The 23,997-nt window shown below is 44.1% G+C and overlaps 1 protein-coding gene across 4 annotated transcripts in view; it reads right to left on the bottom strand.

Moving 5' to 3' along the window:
• The window catches only part of SRGAP2 (SLIT-ROBO Rho GTPase activating protein 2), a 250,476-nt gene that overhangs the window by 63,315 nt on the left and 163,164 nt on the right, over nucleotides 1–23,997 (bottom strand). For all 4 annotated transcript variants that reach the window (XM_068986092.1, XM_068986093.1, XM_068986094.1 and 1 more), the window contains exons 4-6: nucleotides 12,235–12,297; nucleotides 4,944–5,159; nucleotides 4,253–4,381 (exon numbers count right to left, since the gene is read on the bottom strand). In XM_068986092.1, the coding sequence (XP_068842193.1) occupies nucleotides 4,253–4,381; nucleotides 4,944–5,159; nucleotides 12,235–12,297 (408 nt within the window). The remainder of the gene's footprint in view (nucleotides 1–4,252; nucleotides 4,382–4,943; nucleotides 5,160–12,234; nucleotides 12,298–23,997) is intronic.

Raw genomic sequence — 23,997 nt, 5'->3', positions numbered from 1 at the left:
GCCACATCTATGCCTTCAGCCAACCAGGGAGATTCAGAATAGGTTTTCCAGAGCCTTGGCTACCCACATATCTGAAAGGGCAAGAGCCGGAAACTGAGGCGTCAGAAAAGAAGCAATTTCTCGCAAGGCTAGGTAAATAAGATTTGAATATTTCATCCCCGTCCCCTGTAGAATCCCAGTGAGCAGGGGCAGCACATTATTTTGCTCACAATGGGGACAAAGTATGTTTTCCAGGGCTTCTGAGGAGTTCTGTGGCCATGCCAGGCTCCCCTGGCCATTTCTGGGTTATATAAATGTTTGATGAAAACTCTCTCAGGGGAAATCAAATTTTTATAAGAATTTAATGATAGCCCTTCCAGATGCGTGATGGCTTGAACTGACGGTTCATTAACCCTTCACCAGCTGACAGTCTCACCCAGAGATCTAGAGAAGGCCTAGAAAAGTAATACCCACTTCAAGTTCTCATAGAAGCGAGAAATAATCACCCTTAATAAAATGTCCTATTGAGAAAGCTGGGTTCCCTCCTGTCCGACTTGGGTGCATATGGTGTCACAGATTCTCTGCCCACGCACAGCACTCACCACACTCCATGAGGACAATGCCTGGTTCTTCATTCATCCATCTGCTTCTGGGGGAGAAAAGTACATTCCAAGGAGCCTGCGGTTCTTAGACTATCTCAAGTCACTTCAGAATGTCTTTTTTGGCCTGAAGTCAAGGTTTTCCTGGTGTGTATCAAATGCTTCAAGTGGATTCCTACAATCTGAGATTAACTCTTATACTATACAATGAAAAGAAGTGAAGGGCTAGTCCTTGAATGGACTGGCATCCACAAAAATCACTTCTTTCACTTATCCTTGATGCCTGAGCACACAATGAGCTTTGACATTGCCAAGAAGGAGGCAGAATGGTGTCCATAACACAGATGGCAATGGATTGGCACAACATTCATCCCACATCTCAAAGCAAGTTCTGGATACTGTCAAGATCAGAAAGCCAAGGGATAACCGGGCTCCCCACTCACTTCTGCCCTAACTGTTGGTTCCTGGCCGTAGTATCTTTTTGGCCATTTTTATGGCAACAGATGAGCAAGAAAAAGCAGGCAACTACTGACACATATAACAACACGGATGGAGCTCAGAAACATCATGCTGGGCAACTGAGGCCAGGATTTTTTTTTAAAGTATATACTATATAAAAAGCCCACCTTTGTGAAGTTCTGAAACAGGCAAAAACTAATTCATAGTCAAAGAAATCAGAACAGTGGTTGCCTCGGGGTGGAGGACTGACTGGGAAGAGAAAAGAGGAACTTTCTGAGGTGATGGAAATATTCTATATCTTGATAGAGACACAGATTATAAGGGCGTAAGATTCATCACAATTCTTGCAATTTAACACAAGTTCAATCATTGTATGCAAATTAGATCTCAATTAAAACAGTACTGAAAGGCATAAAAAGGAAAAAAAAAAAATCTCGGCTTAGGAAATCATCTTCTTCCTCCTTCTTCTGTTCTTTTAAGGAACAGATTATGTACTTAGCTACATAGGAAGCCCTGTACTCATGTGGGCATGTAATAAGGTAAAGAAGGGACTTGGTCCCTGCCCTCAGGGAGCTTGCAGAGACCAAAAAACCTTCCTCTGTTCTTAGTTCAGTGGCTACCAAACTCTTTCTGGCCTCCAACTTACAGTAAGAAATATGTCTTATATTGTCACACACACACACTCACACACACCTCTAACATAATAGTTTTACCAAATAAAACTTAACCTTACTAATGTAATGCACCCTGATGTTTTTTCCCCATTCTACTCTATCCTAGTCTAGTTTATTCATTCAAATAAAATAAGCCAAACCTTCATGACTCCTCTAATGGATCATGACCTATGGTTTGAAAACCACAGTCCTACTTCCTGTGCTTAGCTCTGGTGCTGCAACTGGCCAGTTAGATAAAAAATGATCTCTCTGTATGCCTATGAATACCTCTAGGATAAGAATTATTTTATTCTTTTTGTACCCTGATGCTGCAGGGCACATAGGTTCATCCCAAAGAAATACTTACTGAACATTTGTAGAAGAGCATCATAATGTTATAAGCTTTCTTCCTTTTTCTTTTTTAGAAGGCTAAGTAATTTCACTCCAGGAAAAACAAAAGCACAAACAAGAAACAAACAAAATAAAGCAAGAGCAGTTTCACTATCCACGCGGCCTGGGGCACTGCCAGCCTGGACTCCTCCTAGCGGCCTAGAGCCATGCCCTGGCTGAATGCTGGTGGCGTCTCACTCAGCATCCTGAGGACAGGCTCCCAACAAGCGTCTTTTAAATGATAATAAGGAGCAAAATAGCCTGCTCCTTGGACTGATTTAAAAACACCAACTCACATCTGATGGAGGGTCTGCGAACTGTGACTGACTTAGCAGTACCCCTCTCTTCTACAGAGGCCAGGGTTTTGGTAAAAGGGGAGAGAAAGCTACCCTGGGGGCAAAAGAAAGAGAGAAGGAGAACCCGCAGCAGAGGTGTGGTGGACCACCAAGGTATGATTTTTGTTTTTTTTTCAATCGGATGTGAGATAAACAGCAGAGATTGAGCATTAGAAAGCAGTGATTCTCCTCCTCATGCTGAGAACAGGCCTCTTTCTCAACAGTGAGGAGCTGTTCCCGTGAGGAGGAGAAAGGATCCTATCCAAGGCTCTGACTTCCGTCGAAGGACAGCGTTCAGATCGGCATCAACAAGTAGAGAGAACAAAGCAGGGCCTGAACGGGGATCAGGGCTCCACCTACCCGGTGAAACGATGACACTCAGGACATTAAGAGGCTGATACCTACTGACTCAAAGAGCCCTGGCTGAAGGGAGAGCGAGACTGCTATTTTAGAAACCTTCCCCAAGCAGCTCTGATGTGAGGCCAGATTTAAGTCCTCAGAGATTTAGCCCAGTTCTTCAGTTTGCCAGGGTGGTGGACGGGAGACACAGCAGAGTTCCAAACCAGCTCCGTGATAAGCCTCAGGTCAGCCAGCTAGTTACACAATGGCCAACTTAGACCAGAACCACACACAACATGGTGAAATGTGGCAGGTCCGTTTGCAGAGAAACCAAGGTAGACAGGCAAGTATGTGAGGTCTGGCCAGAGGCTCACAAAACTCAGTTTCTGTCTGCTGACAGCCAGAGGCACATACCAGACCTCTGCGAGGAGACCGCCAGGCTCTGCCTGAGGCCCTGGAGACTGGAAGGATGAGGCTGGGGCTGAGCTGGATGGCTCCAGGCCCCTCACTCTGATACAGGAGGGAGAGGCAGGGGTACTTAAGCAGCTGCAGTCAGGACTGGCTTAGAACTGGCCCTGACTGTCATCTGCAGGTGAGAGCCATTGCAAGACCTAACTATAAGGTATAAGGAGAAGCAGTGAAGAAGTGAAGTTGCTCAATCGTGTGCGACTCTACGACCCCATGGACTGCAGCCTACCAGGCTCCTCTGAAGGAGAAGCAGGAGCAGAAACCAAACCAAGGCCGACCCGTAAGGCCAGAGACAAAACCCTTATCCCTGTGTCTGCCCCATGCAAAACACACACGCCTAAGATTCCGATCTCTCATCATCTGTGTATCACATCAGTGAGTATGAGCCAGAGGTCAGGGGCATCTGGGTGCCTTCCTGACCAGGACTCTAATTTGCAGTTTAACTTTGGGCAGGAACTCTTTTGACCCCCTACCTAGATTTCCTTATCTACAAATTGGAGATTGCAATATTGACCCAAAAGAGTGACATGACAATTAAATGAGATAATACTTAAGAGCTATAAAAACTAATAAGGTATGACATTCCAAGCCTTTAGCTCTCGGCACTCAGTTCTATGGGCAAGTAGCTGATCTAAGGGAATACTTCCTGGGACACACAAGTGCACAGTGGTTGCGAGTCTGGGTTTACTAATCAGACCTAGGTACCAATTTTGCCTCTGTCATTGATTAGCTCACTCTGCGTAAAGTCCTCTAAACGCTCTGAATTTAAATATGCAGCAATGGAGGTAGTAGCGCTTTCCTCCCAGGATTCTAGGGAGGACCGAATGAAAGAAAGTATGAAGAGCTTCTCCTGATGCCTGGTACGTGGCAAGCCCCAGAGGGATCATGGCTACCATGTCCGTGAGCGTTCTCAAAATGCTCTAAGGTGCCTGAGCAACAGAACTGGGGGACTCCTGACCAGATCTTCAAAATCAGGAGAAGGGACCCTCATGTCCCTCGTACCCTTGCACCTTTGGCTTTAAGCACTTACATCAATAAGGTCAGACAGGTCGTGGATGTAGTACTTGAAGACAGATGCATTGGTGGCTTCCAAGGCCAGTAAGTACTCATTCCGGGCTTTAATGGCCTTCAGCTTATTCTCCGTGTACTTGGCTTGGCGCTGAAAAGAGAACAGAAGTTCATTTTAACTTTTTCATTTTTTTTTAAGAGGGGAGACTGTTCTCTAAAAGATAAAAAGTACAGTACATTTAAGAGCCACAATTGTGCTGCTACTCCCTATGTGCGTCTGCCTTAAATTGGGTTCTAATTCTGTGTAATGAGATTCAAGGGCATAATGTAGAACAGCCCAGGAAAGGTTAGTGAGGCTCCTACTTTAGACGTGTGTCCCACTTTGGTTCTATCTGTGAATTCCATCCTCCACCCCTGCACCGCCACCCTGAAGGAGTGTCATTATACCTGCCTCTGAACGCCTGACATCTGAAGCCAAACCCTAGGTCTACGGTTCCCCTCCCAGGCTTGGGAAAGGCGACTACTGTTTCTTGTTGGTCTGCTACAGATGCCCAGGTTCTTCCAATAACTAGGACTTCTTTCAGGGCAGACTGCAAGGTCACCAGGCACTAAAGGAACCCAGAGCTTCCTTGCTCTGCTCTCTGCAGGGCATACTGGAAATCTTCTGTCAGTCCCGACTTCCACAGTGTTCCTCCCCAGAGCCTACTACACACCTTCTCCTTCATCTTCTCGATCTTTTTCACCGAGCTCCTCCGGACATGCTTCTCCTCAATGCGGACGTTGGATGTGGAGTCAGGGGAGCGTGGGGCCTGCCGGTCCTCTTGCTTTACGGATTTTCCAATTTGCTTCTCCTCCTGCTTCTCCGCCTCCTTTAGCTTGCTCTGAGCACTGATGCTGTCGGCATTGTACATGTGATATGTCTTCATGACCTGCAAGACACCCCCACCCCCACCCCTAGAGGTCAAGCCAGTGGGGTCAACTCTTTGCTTTACGGGCTAAGAGACTCAGCTGGACCTCTCCTCTATGAGCAATATTCTCATACCCTTAAGGGCAAGATTCATACGTGTTTGGTTCAGCAAACTTCCTATATTAAAGACCACTCCAAACCACAGGAAAGCAGTATTTGAACTGAGCCAACATGTCTTATTGTCTAAATGACTTTACGTCTTCCACCATAGGATTGTGGAATCCATAGGATTCCATAGGAATCATTCACTCCTATTTATGAACGTTTGTGAGCATTTTTACTTTATATGGGTAATTTCCGTTACTAGTCATCTCACAAGACCAAGATAGGAAACATCAGCACTCAGACCCCGAGAGCAAAGCCTTCCTGGGCTGGCTGGGACCCTGAAGAGGGCAGCACAGCCCACAGAGCAGCCCACGCTTGGGGACTTTCAGATATGAAACAGGGAAGTGGAACAGCTCCACACCTCCTTTCTACTGGCCTGTGTCCTGGGGGTCTGCCTGGTTTGCTTTATCCAGGTCAAATGCCCGCTCTCACAGCAAGAACAGGGCGGCCACCACTTACTGAGCACTGAGTGTACTTCCCTGACTATGTGCTAAGTGCTATGCATGCATTTTTTCATTCTTGTAGCAATCCTGTGGTCTAGACAACAGCCCCAAGAAGACTGCAAACCTGCAGAAAAATTCAGGGAAGAGCCTAAGAAGGAATCCATATCAGGTGAAACTGGAGTTGCCAAAGGAAGGACGTACTATCAAAGGAGAGGATACAACTTTCACGTTTTTCATCACAGCAACGGTTTGAAAGTCTAGTCCCTTTTCCTAAAGAGGAGGCTGGGAAGCCTGGGACCTGCCTTCATTTCCTCCCAAACACTACTTCCAGCCACCAGGTGTCTGCACCTCCCTGCTGGAGCTCTCGGTTTCCACACAGTGAGCCTCTGCTTCTATCTGGAAATTCAAAATGCTTGATGACAAACCAAGTTCAAGAGTGCTGACATTCTGATGCCACGAGTGGGAGAATCAGGGAGTGTAGGAGCTGGGGTGTACGTGTGTGTGAGAGCAGGGACTGAAAACAGAGGAGGGCCAGGGCGTAACAATGATAATCTCGATCACTTGGTCATTGCTGTGTGTCAGAGGCCTGATGTACGTCACCTCATTTAACGTTCACAACAAGTCTATGAAGGACATGCTATTATTTCCACTTTTAATGATGAGGAAACTGAGGCTCAAAGAGATTAACTCTCACATCCACACAGCTAATAAATAAATCAGAGTCAGGATTTAAACCCAGGTTTGTCAGCCCACAAATTTCATGTCCTTAGTCACTGAGCACCAGTGTCTCCCTTCTGCATGGGCCACGGCTGGATTAGTTGGGAAGAAAGGCTAAACTGAGTCAAGAGAGGCTTAAAAAGAGAATCTGGTTTCCTTATCAGTGTTGAGTTAGAGCCGTAGTCTCAAATGGGGGCTAATTTGGCCCCTGGGGGAACATTTCCTAGAGAGATTTTTCATTGTCACAGTATTACCTAGCCCCAAATGTCCATGATTCCAAGGCTGAGAAATGCTGGGTTAGAGGAATTTTGTGGGTACGGATACTCCTCCCTTAGCTGGAGGTGGAGGAAGGCGTACAGACTATTGGGATACTGACAAAATCAAAGTGCTTTAGACATTAAATGATGTCTCACTTTCGATGGAGATTGTTTAAAATCAGCTCCACCTTATCCTGAACCCGACATTTCCCTTAAGTATAAGATCTACTCTGTCTATTCTCTACATTGGAGAAGCAATATTAGCATCTGACAGCACCAAAAACCTTCCTAAGTAATTTGTCTTCCAGGTTTCCAGATTGACTAAGAAGCAAGAAATAGGCAGCTGCTATCCTAGCTGAAGAAGGGTAGATAGGAGGCTCCTTTTTCTCTTTTCATCTGAATGTGACTAAGGGATTCAAAAGTTTGAGTGAACCATTATGAAAGTGAATTGATTTTAAGAAAGTGACTTTTTATTCCATGAAGACGTGTAATAAATAAAGAGGAAATGCTGTTAATGAACATGAAGGACCAAATGAAAGGGGGAGGTCAAAGGCCAACAGGACAACAAATGAAATAATAAGAATTAACAACGCATATTACTCCTTTCCCCTAGAGAACTTAAAGAACTCACTTTAAAAGAGGAAAACACTACCTCGTCTAAGAAACTATAAATTCCTAAGGGTAAGTACCACTTCTTCTTTTCTTTCTTCTCCACAGTTAAGAAATATGTTATGTGCACAGTGGTAGATTTACAGTCAATGTCGTTTGCCCAGATGACTGAATCTCTCCTCTGTGCAGATACAGGAGAAGTGTAACTAGGGCCCTTCAACTCAAGGGGAAACTAAGGATACAGCTAGAAAAATTGTCGGAGAAATAGGGAACTCAAGAGAGGAGTTGGAGAAATATATATAGTGAAGCAAATACAAACTAAGGGGAAAATCCTGAAGTCTAAATTCTCAGTTCTACAAAGGAATTCACTTTACTTTGAAAAGCGAAATATTGAATTCATGTCTTTAATTCTGCTCCCTCCCCAAGCCATACCAAAATAACAGAAAAGAGTTTTTATGTTATTTTTTAGTTATAAACTAAGAAAAAGAATGAAAGCAGAAGATGAAAAGTAGAGAGGCAAGAAGCAACCAGACTGAAATCACAGAAACCCTCAGAGGAATCAATGGAAGTGGGATGAAGGTGGGGCTAAGAACAAAAAGTACTGAGCGCCCGAGAACAATCAGACTTCCAGACCTCCCCTGCCCCTCTGCTGGGAGGACTAGAGGTTTATTTCCTTAGGGAGGGTCTATGTCTGGGGACAGCTGGCCCAGCTGAGGATAGGGCTACTGAAACTAAAACAGGAAAATTCTATACTGAATGTTGAGATGGCCTCTTCACAACTCAGACCCTAGATATAGGTAGGAGATCAGAAGATCCTTATATGGGGAAACTGCTCACCTGATACAAAGGACCTACAAGTACTGACATCAGGGCTTTCCCAAGGACACAGTCCAGTCAGATCACCCTACGGTAAAGACCACAGTTGACACAGAACTTTCAAGCACCATTTAGTGTCTCACTTTAAAATATGAGCACGCAACTGAAAATTACCAGACGTTTAAGGAAAATATCTAATGGGAAAGACCAAGATCAAAACAGGCAATTTGGGAGAAAACAGAAAGTATACAGAAAGAAGAAAACTTCAAAATTTATCCATCAATAATATCCCTAGAGAGATCATTGAGAAATGAAAAGACAATACATCATGAAACAAGAGCAGGATGCAATCAAAAAGGAGCATTTAGAGAACAATAAAAGAGCCCTTGGCAATTAGGATTTAATTCAAACCTCTCTCCAAAGAGCCTGACTTCACGCCCTTCTTCTGTGTATGCACGTGACAGAGTCATCACCTCACCTTTTCCTTACTGCTTTACTTTTCTGTCTCATGTTAAAATTACTGCCTCGAGTTCAAGGACATCTCTTATATGTCTTTGTATCCCTAGTGCCAAGTGCTGGGGACTATTAACTGACATTGTTCCAAGGAAGCAGGTGCTAAATTCCAGTCTGAAGTGGCTCTGCAGACAGCTGCCACACCAAATCAAGGGGATATATATTCATGGGTAGTACAGGAGCTTGAAACCTGTGGGGCGACAACAGCTTCAATGTCCCCACACCTCGTCTTTCTTTCTCAATCCTAGGGCTCCGCTGGCTCTTCCTGCTCAGCCAGTCCACGTGCCTTCTGTGCCCCGGCCTTCACTCCTTCCTGTGGGAGCTGGTTGGGCTTTTCCAGATACAGCCTCGGAGTATAACTGAGGTAGAGAATTCTGGAGTTCTTTGGGAAGCAGTGTGCTCTGACTTCAAAGGCATTCCTGATTCATCAGTCAGAAAATGAAAACCACTGATACCATGGCCTACAAACCAGCCGGTCCGTTAGGGGGTAAAGAGCACGTGGAGGAGAATGCTCCCTGGGATTGCTCTCTGAGAGCAGCTGTGGCAAGCGGCCTCTGGCACAAAGTGCCAAGTCAGGAAAATCAAAGGCCCTTCAGGCAGAAAAGAGGAAGGCGTAGAAAGGCAGCTGGCCACGGATGGTGAGCATCTGGGCTTCTTGCCCAGAGGCCTCTTAATTTGGGAACACCTGGGTCCTGCCCCTTAGATTACCAAGATTCAAAAATATCTAAATTCTCAACCCAAAGGTAATCAGTCTCCACAAAAGAGGTATTTGTGGGCATTAAGGACAGATACAAGGAAAGAGGAGCACTGAATATGCCGGGTTCCTTTACATCCTTGGTTTCCTTCATCCCACGCTTGCAAATAACTTGGACTGCTTATCCAAAGATCAAACGAGGGGGAAGTTCCTTACAAAAGTCCTTCCTTGTTTTCTTCTTAACTCCTCTGAGGGGGAGAGAGATAGACAGAGAGAATGTGTACAACAAGTATCTCCTGGAGCCAGCATACAAAAGTCCCAAGCTCCTGCTTGAAACCACTGTCATGTAGGGTGACAATCACCCTGGCTTACTCAGGACTTTCCTAGGCTCAGCACTGAAAGTCTCATGTCCCAGGAAAGGCTTCAGTCCTAGGCAAACCAAGATAGTTAGTCACCCTAATGCCATGGTACCTTACTCAGACCAGTCCTATACTTATTTTACACTCCAGAAGAAAAAACTTCTACTTCTATTCTCTGAACTTTCTAACGGCCAACAATCTGCAAACTCATCTGACCCCTAACTGTAGTCTGATATTTCACGAAGCATGATTTCCCCAAATCCCCCACTCCTCCAGGAAATGGGAGACACCAGCACATGGAATATGTAGAGATCGGGCTCAAGAGGTCAGGAGTACCCCCTAAGATCATACAGCTGGTGGAGCCCAGGTAGGATCTGGGTTGCCTAATTCAGGAAACGCTAGTCATTAGAGCAGGGGTTTTCAATCTTGGTACTATTGACCATTTTAGGCCAGACAGGTCTTGGTTGTGGGGACCTGTCCTGCACATCATAAGATTTCAGTTGCATTCTGACTTCCAGCACCTTCTACTCCAGTTGTGACAGTCACAAATGTCTGCAGACATTTCCAAGTGTCCCCTTGCCTGAAAAATCCCCCTGATTGAGAATCCCTGCACTAGACTGTTTTGCCTTCTCTGGAACTTTCCATCTCTGCTATTTCTCTCTTCCTACTGTCTACTGGCCTTAAACAGATTATTAGAGTGTGTGCCAACTCACCTAATGGAAGGGGACACCATGCCCAGCCAATTCTTGGTTTGCACACCAGTGGGAGGACCTTATGCTCTGTGTTGACTGTGGCCTCTCGGTGGCCAGGGAGCACTAATCAATGCTGGACTGCCTGACGACTACAGCTGCAAGCGCCACCTTGGCCCTCCTCAGACCAGAGCAGTGAGTTCCAGGGTTTTCTTTCTTACACCAAAACATATTATGCCTTTTCACTTATTTATTTTTTAAAAAAATCATGGTACTTTAGGAGATCCAGGATGCAGAGTAAAGCTAACAGATCCCTAGACGCTGCTCTTCCTCTGCTGCCTCCAGGTCCTCTGCAGAAACAGCATCCTGGATTCAAATTGGTTTGGGGCTTGCTGATTATCCACCCCACTCCTCCCTAGAAAGGGCAACAGCAGAGACCCAAGATGCTTACGGGGAAAATGAAAGGATTCATGTAATGACTACACATGTCATTTTCTATCCTGGTGAATTGAGTAATAGCTCTTCATGGTGCCTAGAAGATGCTCTAAAAATAAAGAGCAGAAGTAAAGCATTAAAAAGACCAGGGGGGTTCAGGAAACTCATCCAGTCTGAACATGGCTCATGAACATGCTTCTATTTTTAAAAAGGCTTAACTTCATTTGAAAGAAATGAAGACTTGGGAACTGAACCAAAGGGAACCATCTATCGACTTGGCTTCAGAGCAGAAGAGTCACAGAGCAGAAACTGCAAACAAACTGAGCGTCACTGGAGACAAAACTGATGACCACTCTACCCTATTTACTTGTTTAACAGTTGCCCTGACAGCGTGGCCACACCTCGGCTTTTGGATCAAGAACATGGAATTCTCTGACCCCAAATGCCTGTGATACGTGTCGCCACTGCCTGTCTTCCTGTGAATTTAAAAAAAAAAACAAACCTGTAGTGAATAAGCAAGTAAACACAGGAAATTAATTTTGCCTCCAAAACAGGATGGGGCAACCCTGGAGAATGACACAAAGGCCTGGCACAGCCCAGCTGGAGAAGGGGCCCTGAAAGGCGTTAGCTGCACAATAGGAATAGTCCCTGTACGGCAGCAGGAATTTCTTTGGTGTGCATGTTTGTTTTAATTACGAAGCATGACTAGAAACAAAAACAGCCCCACCACCTCCCTGTGCCTGAAGAAACACGCGTCAGTCACAGATATCATGTGCCTGCGGTGCCGGTCACTTCAGAACAGACTGTGTTTTCTCCACCAAACCCAAAGCCTGGCCCATCACTGAGGTGTGGCCTTTACAAAACCCCAGGGAGTCGATGCAAAGCTCTCTCTGCTTGAACTGGTCCCTTATGTTAAGGGCATTGAGGACTCTGCTTCCCTCTAGAGTGCTCGCTCTGGTCTCAAACCAGGAGATAAATCCGAGAACTGACGCAAAACTTTGAACAACAGTTCCTTTCCAACAGGGTGTGTACTATTCAAAGAGCAATAGCAATGTAAACTAAGTTGCTTACTATTAGGTTTGGGGTCCCTCGTTTGCTATTCATGAGGGTCAGTTGTGCTGGTGACCTAGACCTTGGCTGGTCTCTGGTGATTAAGCCCCCAAAGAAGCCAGAATTAGCCTGCATAACTAAAGAGGGATCCTATTTTGAGAAAGTGTTTTTCGGCTCAATCCAGTTTGAAAATAAGAGTGCAAGAAGAGATGGGTGAAGTCATCCCCAGTGGGGACCATGCACTGTCCTCAACCTCAGCTCAGCTCTGTTGCTGACGTGACTATGGCCGTAAGCTGCCAAATGCTGCTTCCCTCTGCTTGTGAAAGAGCCAAGCAACCCAGCTGATTTACCGAGTAGAGCTCATTCAGGACCTTCATCAGATCATCTTGGAGCTGCTGGCCGACTTCTTTACTCTGCAAAGAAAGAAGAATGAAGGTTAACTGGGAAACAGAAGGAAGGAGGAGGAGGCAACAAAGGCAAGAGCAGCACTGACTCCACAAATAACACAGACTCAATTAAGGCCCATTACTTAACCCAGCAAATCAGATAACCACTCCGATCAGGCCAAATTATGGTCGGATTACTCAAAGAGTTTTAATAAATGAAATGCGCCCCTTTGAGAGTCTAGCAAAGGCAATCGTGTGGGGGGAAAATGGGTTGTAGCCTTTGATTTTTCAATTGGCTGCCAAAGAGAAGGTCTGAAAGCTACAACCTACTTAGCAATAGTTAGGTGGGACGAGCTTTTTTGAATCCTTATAGTCAGGCATTCCTGATGATTGTGGAGCAAAGTAAGATGTGAAATAGGATGAGATGGACATGTGTATATAGATAAAATATCCAAGGACTTCAAAGTACCTGACTAAATAGGAACCTCCAAGCAAAAAGAAGTTATACCTCTTAATTGCTTTATTGGTAGAAACACCAGACTCCCAGGGCAGTGGTATGTCAATCATGACTGGTTGCTAATGTTACTTGAGACTGATAATACACACTGAAAGTGAAAGTCGCTTAGACGTGTCCGACTCTTTGCGACCCCATGGACTGTAGTCCATGGAATTCTCCAGGCCAGAATATTGGAGTGGGCAGCCTTTCCCTTCTTCAGGAGCTCTTCCCAACCCAGGGATCAAATCCAGGTCTCCTGTATTGCAGGCAGATTCTCTACCAGCTGAGCCACAAGGGAAGTTCATAATACACATTAAGAGTCTCCAACAGGTTAACCTTAAGCAGTGGTAACTCTCAGATTCTTTGTTGCTGCTGCCCAGGGCTGGCATCTAACTAAATGGGGAGAAGGGCAGAAATAAAGAATAAGGAAGCAGGAAGGAAATTAGAGCCATGCCTTTGATACTGAATGTTTATGCAAAGCCTATGAGAGCAGAAACATAAAACTGACTGGCATCACCGGGTTATTGAGAGGGAAAGCCCTTGTTTTATCTTCTGCCTGCTCCTAGGTCTTTCCTACTAAAAATTAGATAACAACAACACCCTTCTAATAGGTGGTATAATACTACTCCCTGGGACACCTCAGCTCCCACGCAAAGAAAGGAAGACATCCTCCATGTCAGACATAATTATTTAAGATTTTGGTTTTTTTCAAGATGTATGACTTTAAAAATATTTTTTTCTGATTACAAAAGGAATATATACATTTATGGCAATAAATAAGAAAACTGTAGAAAATCTCAAAAAAGAAAATGCAACCCTTAATTCCTACTCCTAAGAAATCACCACTTCAGGTTTGTTATACATTTTTCTCTCTACAATGTTTATGGAATTTGGACTGCATTATACACACTGTAACTTATCCACTTAGACATAAGCTGTGAATATTCCCCTATATATTATTCTTCCATAGCATTATAATAAGATTATATTGATGTAGTTCCTATACTCTTGCACATTAACTTTGCATACCAATTTTTATAATAAAATACGCTGCATTTAATTACTTTGTATATAATTTACATAAACACCTTGATTATTTTCTCCTAGAAGCAATGTTGCTGAGTCAAAGACTGCTAACTTACACCATTAAAATGCCCTTATGAAAAACTGTACCCATTTAAAATACCACCAGAAGCATATAAGAATATTCTTTTACTTTATTTTATCTTGAAAATTCTATATGGTATCCTCTTTTAATTTGCAGCCCTTTGATTCTAGTGAGCCTAAACTTTTTTCTTACATGCTTAGCAGTCATTTTCACTTTTCTTTTAGACTTTGCCACTTTTCTATTATGGAATTAATTATGGATATAACCCATGTGTGACCTTTGTCGTGAGCAGACATGAATTTTTACACTTGGTAGTGTGGAGAGGGATGGAGGGAGCCCTGAATTAGCAATCATGAGACTCTTCTATTTCTAGCTCCTCCACCATCAAGAAGATGACTTTGGACAACCTGGTCATCTCTCTGGACTTCTGTTTTTCTTTCCAAAGATTGAAAGTTTCTGGCTTAAACATCCCTAAGTTCTTTCCCAACTTCTGCCATTCCATAATTTTTCACGATCTCTTGCCTAGCTTCAAGTCTACGTTAGATTCCAACATCGGCCACTTCAGTGGACAGTGGGTTGGCCTTCCTCCATAGAGTAGAAGATAATGAGCAGGCTCTCCTCAGGGACCAAGATGCTTTACAAAATGGATGGCTTCAGGAGTATCTTGCCAACCTTAAATTTACTATCCCCAAATAACTCTCGCTCAATGCCCTCAACCGCTGGAAGAAGCCACAAGAGGAAACGCCTTTCATCTAGGATTCCCATCACGAGCAGAGCTGAGCTCCATGGAAGTAGCAGGGCTCCAAGGAGGTGAAGTGAGGCGAAATGACTCACCCACCAGTCCCAGAGTCAGCAACAAGGCCAGGAAGTGACCACGAGTATCACTTGCAAAGGCCCTGCCTTCCGGCCTCCAGGCCAGCTCCCCCTGCTCGCCTCCCAGCCTCCCCTACACCTCCTGGTGTTTCGACGCCAGACGTTCCAGGATAAGGCTCCCATTCCTCTACCCTGCTGCCGACCCATGACTTAAATAACCTAGCCCTCCACAGGAGATGGGACGGGGAGGGGAGAAAAAGCATGACCAATAAAACAGCAATTAAGCCCAGGCAGATGTTTCCTTTCCTGTACTGATTAGTTGGAAAAGGACCGACTCAACTATTATCCCTGTTTATTTGAACAGGCTGCTGAAGTGATCCTGACTTACTCTGCTTCTGGCTGCGGGCTGGGCGGGGAACACACGTGTTGCTAGGAGGGTTACAGTTATGAGAAAGCCCCCCACCATCGGGAGACACTCTGACTCGAGGGGAGAGGCAGGAAATAGCCTGTACCTCTCCTTTCACAGGTGATAAAAGGCCACCCTTCTCCATTTCCGAAACCTTGGCTGTGTGCCTCCAGGGGCCAGCGTGGCCCCGGCCACCCGAAAAGGGCTTCCGTGCTGGCGGCCGCCGCGGAGCGGTTGTCACAACGGGGAAGCTCCAAGGGGGCCCCACCCAAAGACAAGGAGGACATTTATTCCTGGGAACAACAGGGCCTGGTGAGGCCGTGACAATGTAGACTGTGGGGCCTTTCCGTTTCCTATGAAAAACAGCAAGGGGCTCCGCCGAGGCAGGGAAGAGAGAGAGCCTACAGAGCAGGCTTTGTGCGCTATCACACAGCCTGCATCTCTTTTCTTTAAAATTTCTTGGAAGAGAATGAGTCATCTAAACATCGCAGGAAACCAAATAGAAGTCGAGGGAAAAAATGACTTTGGGCAAAGTTTTTCTCTTAAATGTTTGCATAGTAATCTTTGCCTGGAAAAAAAGGGAAGATGCCTAAATTTAGACGAGAGATGGGGCACAGTGAACAATGCTGGTTCTCTGGGGGTAGGGCTCTGGTGTGCCCAGGCAGGGGCTTTTATTTTGACACTCACCACAACTGTTTGGCCGCGTGTTTCCCAGGCTCTCCCCTGCCTGCCTGCTGCCGGGGCGGGGCTGATCGGAAGGCAGCGAGATTGCAACAGGGCCTGCCAGCTGTGTGCTTACAACATGGGCAGGGAGTCCTCCAACAGATAACAGCACTGGACAACAGAACCGAAACACACAGCCTCGTTTCCCCAAGACCAGCAAGTTCTGAAAGCTCCTCACCCACAGCAAGGATACAGCTGCAGAAATATAAGGAAACATGGGATGGGCTGGGCTGGTGGGACACTGGTCCCTCAGCTTTGGAGCAATACGCGTCCCTGAGCTGGGATGGGCCTTGTGTGAGCACCTCCCAAAGAACACTGATTAGGAAAGTGTTTTCAAACCAGTCCTCATCAGGGAGGTTACCTGACTCCCTATGTACTTACTCAGCACCCACGTGGCTTGGCAAGTTGGGGAGGAGGGGCTACGGCTTACTGGCTCTCAACCTATACTACAAAGCTCTATTATTTGATAGGCACCAAATTACCCCTTATTTGTATGAAAGAGAAAAAGAGGAAGGCATGTCTCCGCCATGTGGTGAGAGCTAATTTCAGCCCTGTCTCAAGGCTGAGCCTGTCAGCAGGTAGAAACAGTAGGGTCATTCAGTTCTTTGCAGATTAGCTTGTGTCAGCAGATTTCCAAGAAAGAATCGAATTTTCAAGGGCATATAGCTCCCTCCACCAGGGCTACCCTCCTCTCTACCCGAAAGATATTTCTGAGACTGATTGTTAAAAAAATGTGAAACTGAATTTACATGAACAGATTTCAGAAGAAAGAGACATGAACCCTATACAAAGCTCTGGCAGCAAGAGAGGTGTCACCAGATGGGCAGTGACAGTTTCAGGGGCACTGGGGCTCACTACTTCAAAGTGGCCAAATTTCAAGAGCTACAGCTATGCCTGAAATGTTTCTGAGGGGAGGACAGGGCTAAAAGCAGTGGCTGTGCAGCGGCAGGGCCAGTGCTGGCTGACAGTGGCCACTGTGTCTGGCCTCTCCCCAACCCAACTCAGCCCATCAAAACAGGTGGTGCAGGATGCGGCAGTGGGCGTGCAGGGTGGGGGATCTGGTCAGAGCTCAGGAGTGACTTCTAGATTTCCCTGTGGCCACACTACTTGCGGCTGTGCGGCGGGACACTTTCTACCCAGCTTTTACTCGGTGACTAAGATACCACATGGTGGCTGTAGCAAGGCCGTGCTTTGACAATACTCTGGAGAGCCCACGGTAGCATAAAAATACAAATATACTGAATTGCAAGACATATAGAGAGGGAGGCTAGGAGCTGCCATGAAAGAAACATCCTGAAGTTCTTCTACCTTCTGAAGACAGAGTAGAACAGGATTTCTAAAAATACATTAAAAAAATTGTAATCCAGTATAATGTGTGTGTGTCTACAGTAAAAAGAGTTTTTTATGTGCAGTGCATTCTGATATTTCTTATTCTTTTCTCTTTTCAAGTTTTTAATGCTAATCATAATTTACTAAATTCATTTTACAATTAATCAATGAGTCATTATATACACAGGTTTAATAGACCCACAAATTGTGGCATTGATAAAAAAAATAGTGGCAGAAGCCCACCAACCAAGATAAGTGCTATGTAACTTGGCCCTCAAGTTGGCTAGTTACATGCTTTGAAGAAGGTTAATTACTAGCTGCTGGCAAAGTGGGAAATGCTGGATTTTCAGGAGTGATCTCTAAGAATCCATTGGCAAATATTTATAGAACATCTATTATGTGTCAGGAACTTGTGGTTTACCTGGAAGTACAGCAGTATACTGAGCTTCCCTGGTGGCTCAGGGATAAAAGAATCTGCCTGCCAATGCAGGCGGCGCAGGAGACATGGATTTGATCCCTGGGTCAGGAAGGTCCCCCGGAGGAGGAAATGGCAACCCCCTTCAGTATTCCTGCTTGGAAAATCCCATGGACAGAGGAGCATGGCATGCTGTAGTTCACGGGGTTGCAAAGAGTTGGACACAAATGAGTGACTGAGCATGCACACACAGCCGTGTGCAAAACAGTTTAAAAGTTTACAGTCTATTGAGAAAGATGGACATTAAGCTGATGTCTGAGCCTACGAGAATGCAGCTCTTCCAGTCTCAAAAGCATTACTAGAGATGGAATTCTTCTCTTAGTTTTCTAGTTCAAGATGAATTTTTTTTCTATCTTAGCCAAGAGGTTTCCACACTTGACCTAACTCCAGAGCAAGTCAGAACCTAGCTTGCTAGAAACAGAAATGTGATTTCAAAAAATCTTGCTATTACATAGCAAAACTTATCTTTGAATTTGCCTTTCTAAGTTACGGATAGGTATTTCCAGTTGTAAAGATATTGCATCAGTATAAGTGACCCCCAAAGCAGTCACATTTCATTTTTAAAGAATCCCTTGAGCTTCTCAGCATCATACAAACTAAAAACTCACCAGGTTCTCCTTCACTCAGAAGTAGATGAGCATAGTTAAATTCTCTCTGTAACAAGAGTCATATTTTAAAAGAAAATGTCAGAAGCCTGACACAGTCTGAGCCACATTATCCATCTCAGAATTTGCCTTTTGAAATACACCTGGTTTCTCAATTAGATTCCTATTTATCTAAAGAACTTAATCTTAAAAAAATCCCAAAGCTACTAAAATATGAAACCACCTAAAGCTAATGAAAGACACAGACTATAACTTTAAACCCTATTTCTGTCTTCCATGGTGCCCAGCCCACTGCTTTGTACATAGTAGCCAGTAAGATAACCAGTTGCTGAATCAATTAGATAAAATTTTAGACTTAAACATCATGCTTTCACAGAAGCTACTCCCCAGGCAGGACTGTAGCTAAATCCCTCCAATAGAGAGGCTCTATCAAACACAGGGAAGAAGAATTTTTGTTTTTTCTTATACTGCTGCTGCACAATCTATTCCCCTCCCCAGTTTCACTAATAACAATAGTAATAATAACTCTGCAAGAAATAAGCAATTTTCCTACAGGGGAGGAGGAGTAGGTATTCAGCAAAAAGGAAGAAATTGGTGGGGGTGGGGCTCAGTGGTTGTAGAAGCAAAGTAAAAAGGATAGGTTTATTTTCTATCTCTTTAGGTAGATTAAACAGAAAAGATCCTTCTCAGATGTACAACTGGGACTTAGCTCAATTGGGGTCATAAATTAAATGTCTAAAGGTAGGACAATCCCTGCTGCCTAGGTCAGAAGACAAAGAATGCCCATTACTAAACTCTGGTTTAACGAAATCCAAGAGCGTTCTCCTCTAGGGCACTTGTTTCTGAAAGCCATTTCCTTAAGGCTTTCCCAGAAGTTCTGGAATGTATGAGTAGTCAGACTTAATAATCCACAGTAACGCTAGTAGGCCCTGGGAGAAAATCCATTCTTTGCTATGACAGTGAACTCTATGGATTCAGTTTCTTCCTCCCGTGGATACTTGCTGTGCTCTGTTACAACAGACTGGAGCCTCCTGTCAGGGAAACATCTGATTCAGACAAGGCTGAGTCCCACTGGACTAAGGCAGGGGTGGCGTAGAGGCGGGGGACAGGAAGAGACTGAAGGCCCTCTGCTCTCCCAAGACCTTGGAGTGATACAGTGTATTCATAAAGCACAACCCTATAGCAACTGGAATGTCCTCCCATGGATGTTTCAATCTTGGAATGGACGATGCTAAGAAATTAGAATAGTAAGTAAAAATTTAGAATAGTAAGTAATATTAAGCAGAGACATTACTTTTCCAACAAAGGTCTGTCAAGTCAAGGCTATGGTTTCTCCAGTAGTCATGTATGGATGTGAGAGTTGGACTATAAAGAAAGCTGAGTGCCAAAGAATTGATGCTTTTGAACTGTGTTTTTGAAGAAGACTCTTGAGAGTCCCTTGGACTGCAAGGAGATCCAACCAGCCAATCCTAAAGGAAATCAGTCCTAAATATCCATTGGAAGGACTGATGCTGAAGCTGAAACTCCAGTACTTTGGCCACATGATGCGAAGAACTGACTCATTGGAAAAGACCCTGATGTGGGGAAAGAGTGAAGGCAGCAGGAGAGGGGGATGACAGAGGATGAGGTGGTTGGATGGCATCATCAATTAGATGAGTTTGAGCAAGCTCTGGGAGTTGGCGATGGACAGGGAAGCTTGGCGTGCTGCAGTCCGTGGGGTTGCAGAGTCGGACACGACGGAGTGACTAAACTGAATTGAATACTAAGAAAATAAGCTGAAAGTAATATCCTTTAAAAGGAAAGAGACAAGTCCAAGGCTTCATTTCTTAAACCATCACTGTGATCCTTCTCTTGGCAAATTTCCATCTTTAACGCTTCAGGATAATGATCTGAGGGAATGGAATGGTGTCTTTAGGTCCTGATCTCCAGTGCTAACGGACTCCTTGAGGTCATGTTGAAGGTGAGTGATCATCCCATCCCCCAGGCAGGACACTAAAGGCATAGAAATGGTGTCTTGATGACCATGGCATCATTGTATAGATCGGTACACAGGGGACAAAAGACGCAAAGGCAAACAAGCAACATGAGAACACAAATCTCTCAGCAGCTGTAAAATGAACTCTGGAGAAAAAACAATGGGTTGGACCTCAGCAAAAAAGGGGGAGAAAAGCCAGACTGGTAAGTGGATGTAAGCACATGCCTACAGTAAGGAATTCCAGGAGCTGGGGGATAGGAAGAATACCCCTGTGGCTCCCAGATGATTGGGAGGAGGTTGGGAGAATAGGGGTTAATAGAGCCCATCTGAAAGTTGGCAGCATGAACATGGCATGCAGGGCAGCCTGGTAGGAAGTAAAACAGTCAGCAGCACCCTACAGGAAACGCCTGGGGCACTGGGAAAATCGCTGATTAGACAATTTAAAGAGGAGCCTGGCAGCAAAGTCATTCATTGAGGGATCTGTGTCGTTCCCAGAATGGCCTTAGAATCCCACTGTCCAGGGAGTAAAAGGGGAGCAGGGGGTTTCCTTAGGAAGAGAGCATCTTCTTGACACTTCAGGTGCCAGAGTCAGACCTGACAGGAGCATAAAGCCAGCTCTGGGAGACAGAGTCCTCACTGGCAGAAGATCAGGAAGCATTTCCTTGGGGCTGGGTGGAGCTCTGAGTGAGGACAGCTCTCCTCATTGACAGCGGCAGTCCGCACCCCTTAGTCTCTGACCACACTGTGTCCACACTTGCAGCCACGCCTGCCAGCTCACAGTTAAAAACATCTGCATCCTCGGAGGAAGGCACCCTCCCTCATCCCCAGTGGAAAATCAGTGAATTGTAAGAAAGAGGACTCACAGAGTTTGGAACTCACGATTTCCAGTCTCCAGCTCTGATTTCTCACCTAAGCAGTTCAGTTTTTCTCTTTACTTCAAGCTTTATAAATTTTCCAGATTTGCAAAAAAGAACATCTGCCTGCCTGCGGGTACTGGGCATAGGGTCCATACATGTCATTTAGGCCAGGTTCGTTCACTGTCTTTTCAAATCTCCTATATCTTACTGATTTTTTATGTTTGTTTTTGTCTAGTTACTTGATCATTCACTAAGTCAGGTGTATTAAACCTCCCACTGGGGTTGATGATTTGTCTATCTCTCTTTTTGCTTCTGTCCATTTTTGATTTATATGTTTTAAGGTTGCCTTATTAAGTATAAACTTCTTTGTGATAACGTGAATCTTTAATTATTACAAAATGTCCTTCTTTATCTCTAATAATTCTTTTTGCATTAAAATCTACCTGGTCTGATTTTATCACAGCTATCTTTTCCCATCATTTTCTTTAACTGTTTCTACATCCTTATACCCTTTCTTTTATAAGCAATTATACACTTCAGTTTTGTGTATTTAAAATGTTTTTTTATTTTGCATGAATCTATTTACACTCATTGTAATTACTGACACATTTAGGCTTAAATCCACCAATCACCTAGATGTTATTTGTTCTCTTTTTCTTATTTTTTTTAATCTTCTTTTTTCCTTCCATTGGAAAAAAAAATCAATGTCACTCTTTTTGATTTATCCTAAATGTTTTGACAAGTGTACAAAATGAGTAACACCTGCTGCAGTTAAGACACAGAACAGTTCTATCACTCACCAAAAAATTCATTCTTGCTTCCTCTTTGTAGTCCAACTGTCCTCCACCCTTCACCCCCTGGAAGCCATTGCTATGTTCTGTATGCCTACAGTTTTGCTTACCAGAATCTTTCTTATCAATTTGGGGGCTATTTTTTACTTATCTAGTTTTCCCTCTTAGATTGGTAGAGATACTATTTCTTTAGTGATAACCCTAAATTATGACATATATCCTTGACTTGCCAAAGTCTAATATAAATTAATGGGCTTCCCTGGTGGCTCAGGGTAAAGAATCTACCTGCCAATGCAGGAGACAAACATCCCTGGGTTGGGAAGATCCCTGGAGAAGGAAACGGCAACCCACTCCAGTATTCTTGCCTGGGAAATCCCATGGACAGAGGAGCCTGGTGGGTTACAGTTCATGGGGTTGCGAAAAAGTTGGACACAACCTGGAGACTAAACAACAACAACAAAATAAATGAATACTCTTACCACTTTCTGGACAATTTCTTTAAATCTATTTCCCAATTTCTGCCTAGACATAGACTGTATTGTTTCCATTTACATTAATTTTACATATGTTTAAAACCCTGCAAGAGATTATTTTTTAAAGTCAATATTCATTTAGGTGTATACTCATACATACTTTCTGTTTCTCCTCACTCTTTACTGCATCTCCATGCTTCTATCTGAGATCATGTTATTTCTGCCTAAAAAAATGCCATTCAGTATTTCTTTTAATGCAAGTTTTACTGGTGAGAAGTTATATGAGGTTTTTGTCTGAAACTGTCTAGTTCACCTTCATTTTTGAAATCTCTCTCTTTCAGCATTTCATTCCACTATCTCTTTTCTTCTGTTGTTACTGTTGAGAAGTCAGCTGCCAGAAGTTCCTTTGAAAGTAACGTTAGCTTTTTTTTTCTTTGCTGTTTTTAAGATTTCTCTATGTCATAGTTTTCAGCAATTTTAATATAATGCACCTAAGTGTAATTTTCTTTGTATTTATCCTGCTTGGGGTTCATAATCCTTTATCATATCCCACAAGTCTCTTATGCTCTTTGTTTTGGCGGGGGGGGGGGGGGGATGTATTTTCCATCCTTTTCTCGTTCTCAGCTTCAGTATGTATTTTTTCCTAACCTATCTTCCAATTCATTAATTCTTTAGTCAGCTTTGTCTAATATGCTATTTGATTCACACTGAGCTTTTTATTTCAGTTACTGTATTTTTCAACACTCAAATTTCTGTTTCTCTTTTTTTGTAACACTGAGATAAAACTCATATTCCAAAGAATTCATAAAGCACTATTGTGTTTCCTGAACATGTGCATTCCTCCTTTAGAGAAATGTCTATGCAAGCTTTTTGCCGTTTTAAAGACTGGGCTGTTTCTCTCCTTATTGTTGAGTTGTAAGAGTTCTTTATATATTCTGGATACTAGATCCTTATCAAAAATATGACTCAAAAATATTTTCTCCCATTCTATAGGGTGTCTTCATTATTTTTTAATACTATCCTTTGAAGTACAACAATTTAAAATTTGATGAACTTCAATTTCTATATGTCTTCCTTTTGGTGCTTGTGTTTGGTGCCACACCTAAAAAACTGCCACCTAATCCAAAGTCACAAAGCGTTATGCCTACATTTTCTTCTAAAAGTTTTAGCTATTAAATTTGTATTTTTGATCCATTTTGAGTTGTTTGATTCCTTTTTATAATTTTCCCATTTTTTGTTATTATTTGACTTCATCAGTTCAGTTCAGTTCAGTCACTCAGTCGTGTCCGACTCTTTGCGACCCCATGAATCGCAGCACGCCAGGCCTCCCTGTCCATCACCAACTCCCGGAGTTCACTCAGACTCACGTCCATCGAGTCAGTGATGCCATCCAGCCATCTCATCCTCTGTCGTCCCCTTCTCCTCCTGCCCCCAATCCCTCCCAGCATCAGAGTCTTTTCCAATGAGTCAACTCTTTGCATGAGGTGGCCAAAGTACTGGAGTTTCAGCTTTAGCATCACTCCTTCCAAAGAAATCACAGGGCTGATCTCCTTCAGAATGGACTGGTTGGACCTCCTTGCAGTCCAAGGGACTCTCAAGAGTCTTCTCCAACACCACAGTTCAAAAGCATCAGTTCTTCGGCACTCAGCCTTCTTCACAGTCCAACTCTCACATCC

Source organism: Capricornis sumatraensis, chromosome 14 (genome assembly GCF_032405125.1).
Source record: "Capricornis sumatraensis isolate serow.1 chromosome 14, serow.2, whole genome shotgun sequence".
In the NCBI taxonomy this organism is placed as follows: domain Eukaryota; kingdom Metazoa; phylum Chordata; class Mammalia; order Artiodactyla; family Bovidae; genus Capricornis; species Capricornis sumatraensis.
Note: the sequence above shows the minus strand (reverse complement) of the source record. Positions and strands in the feature narration are given on the sequence as shown.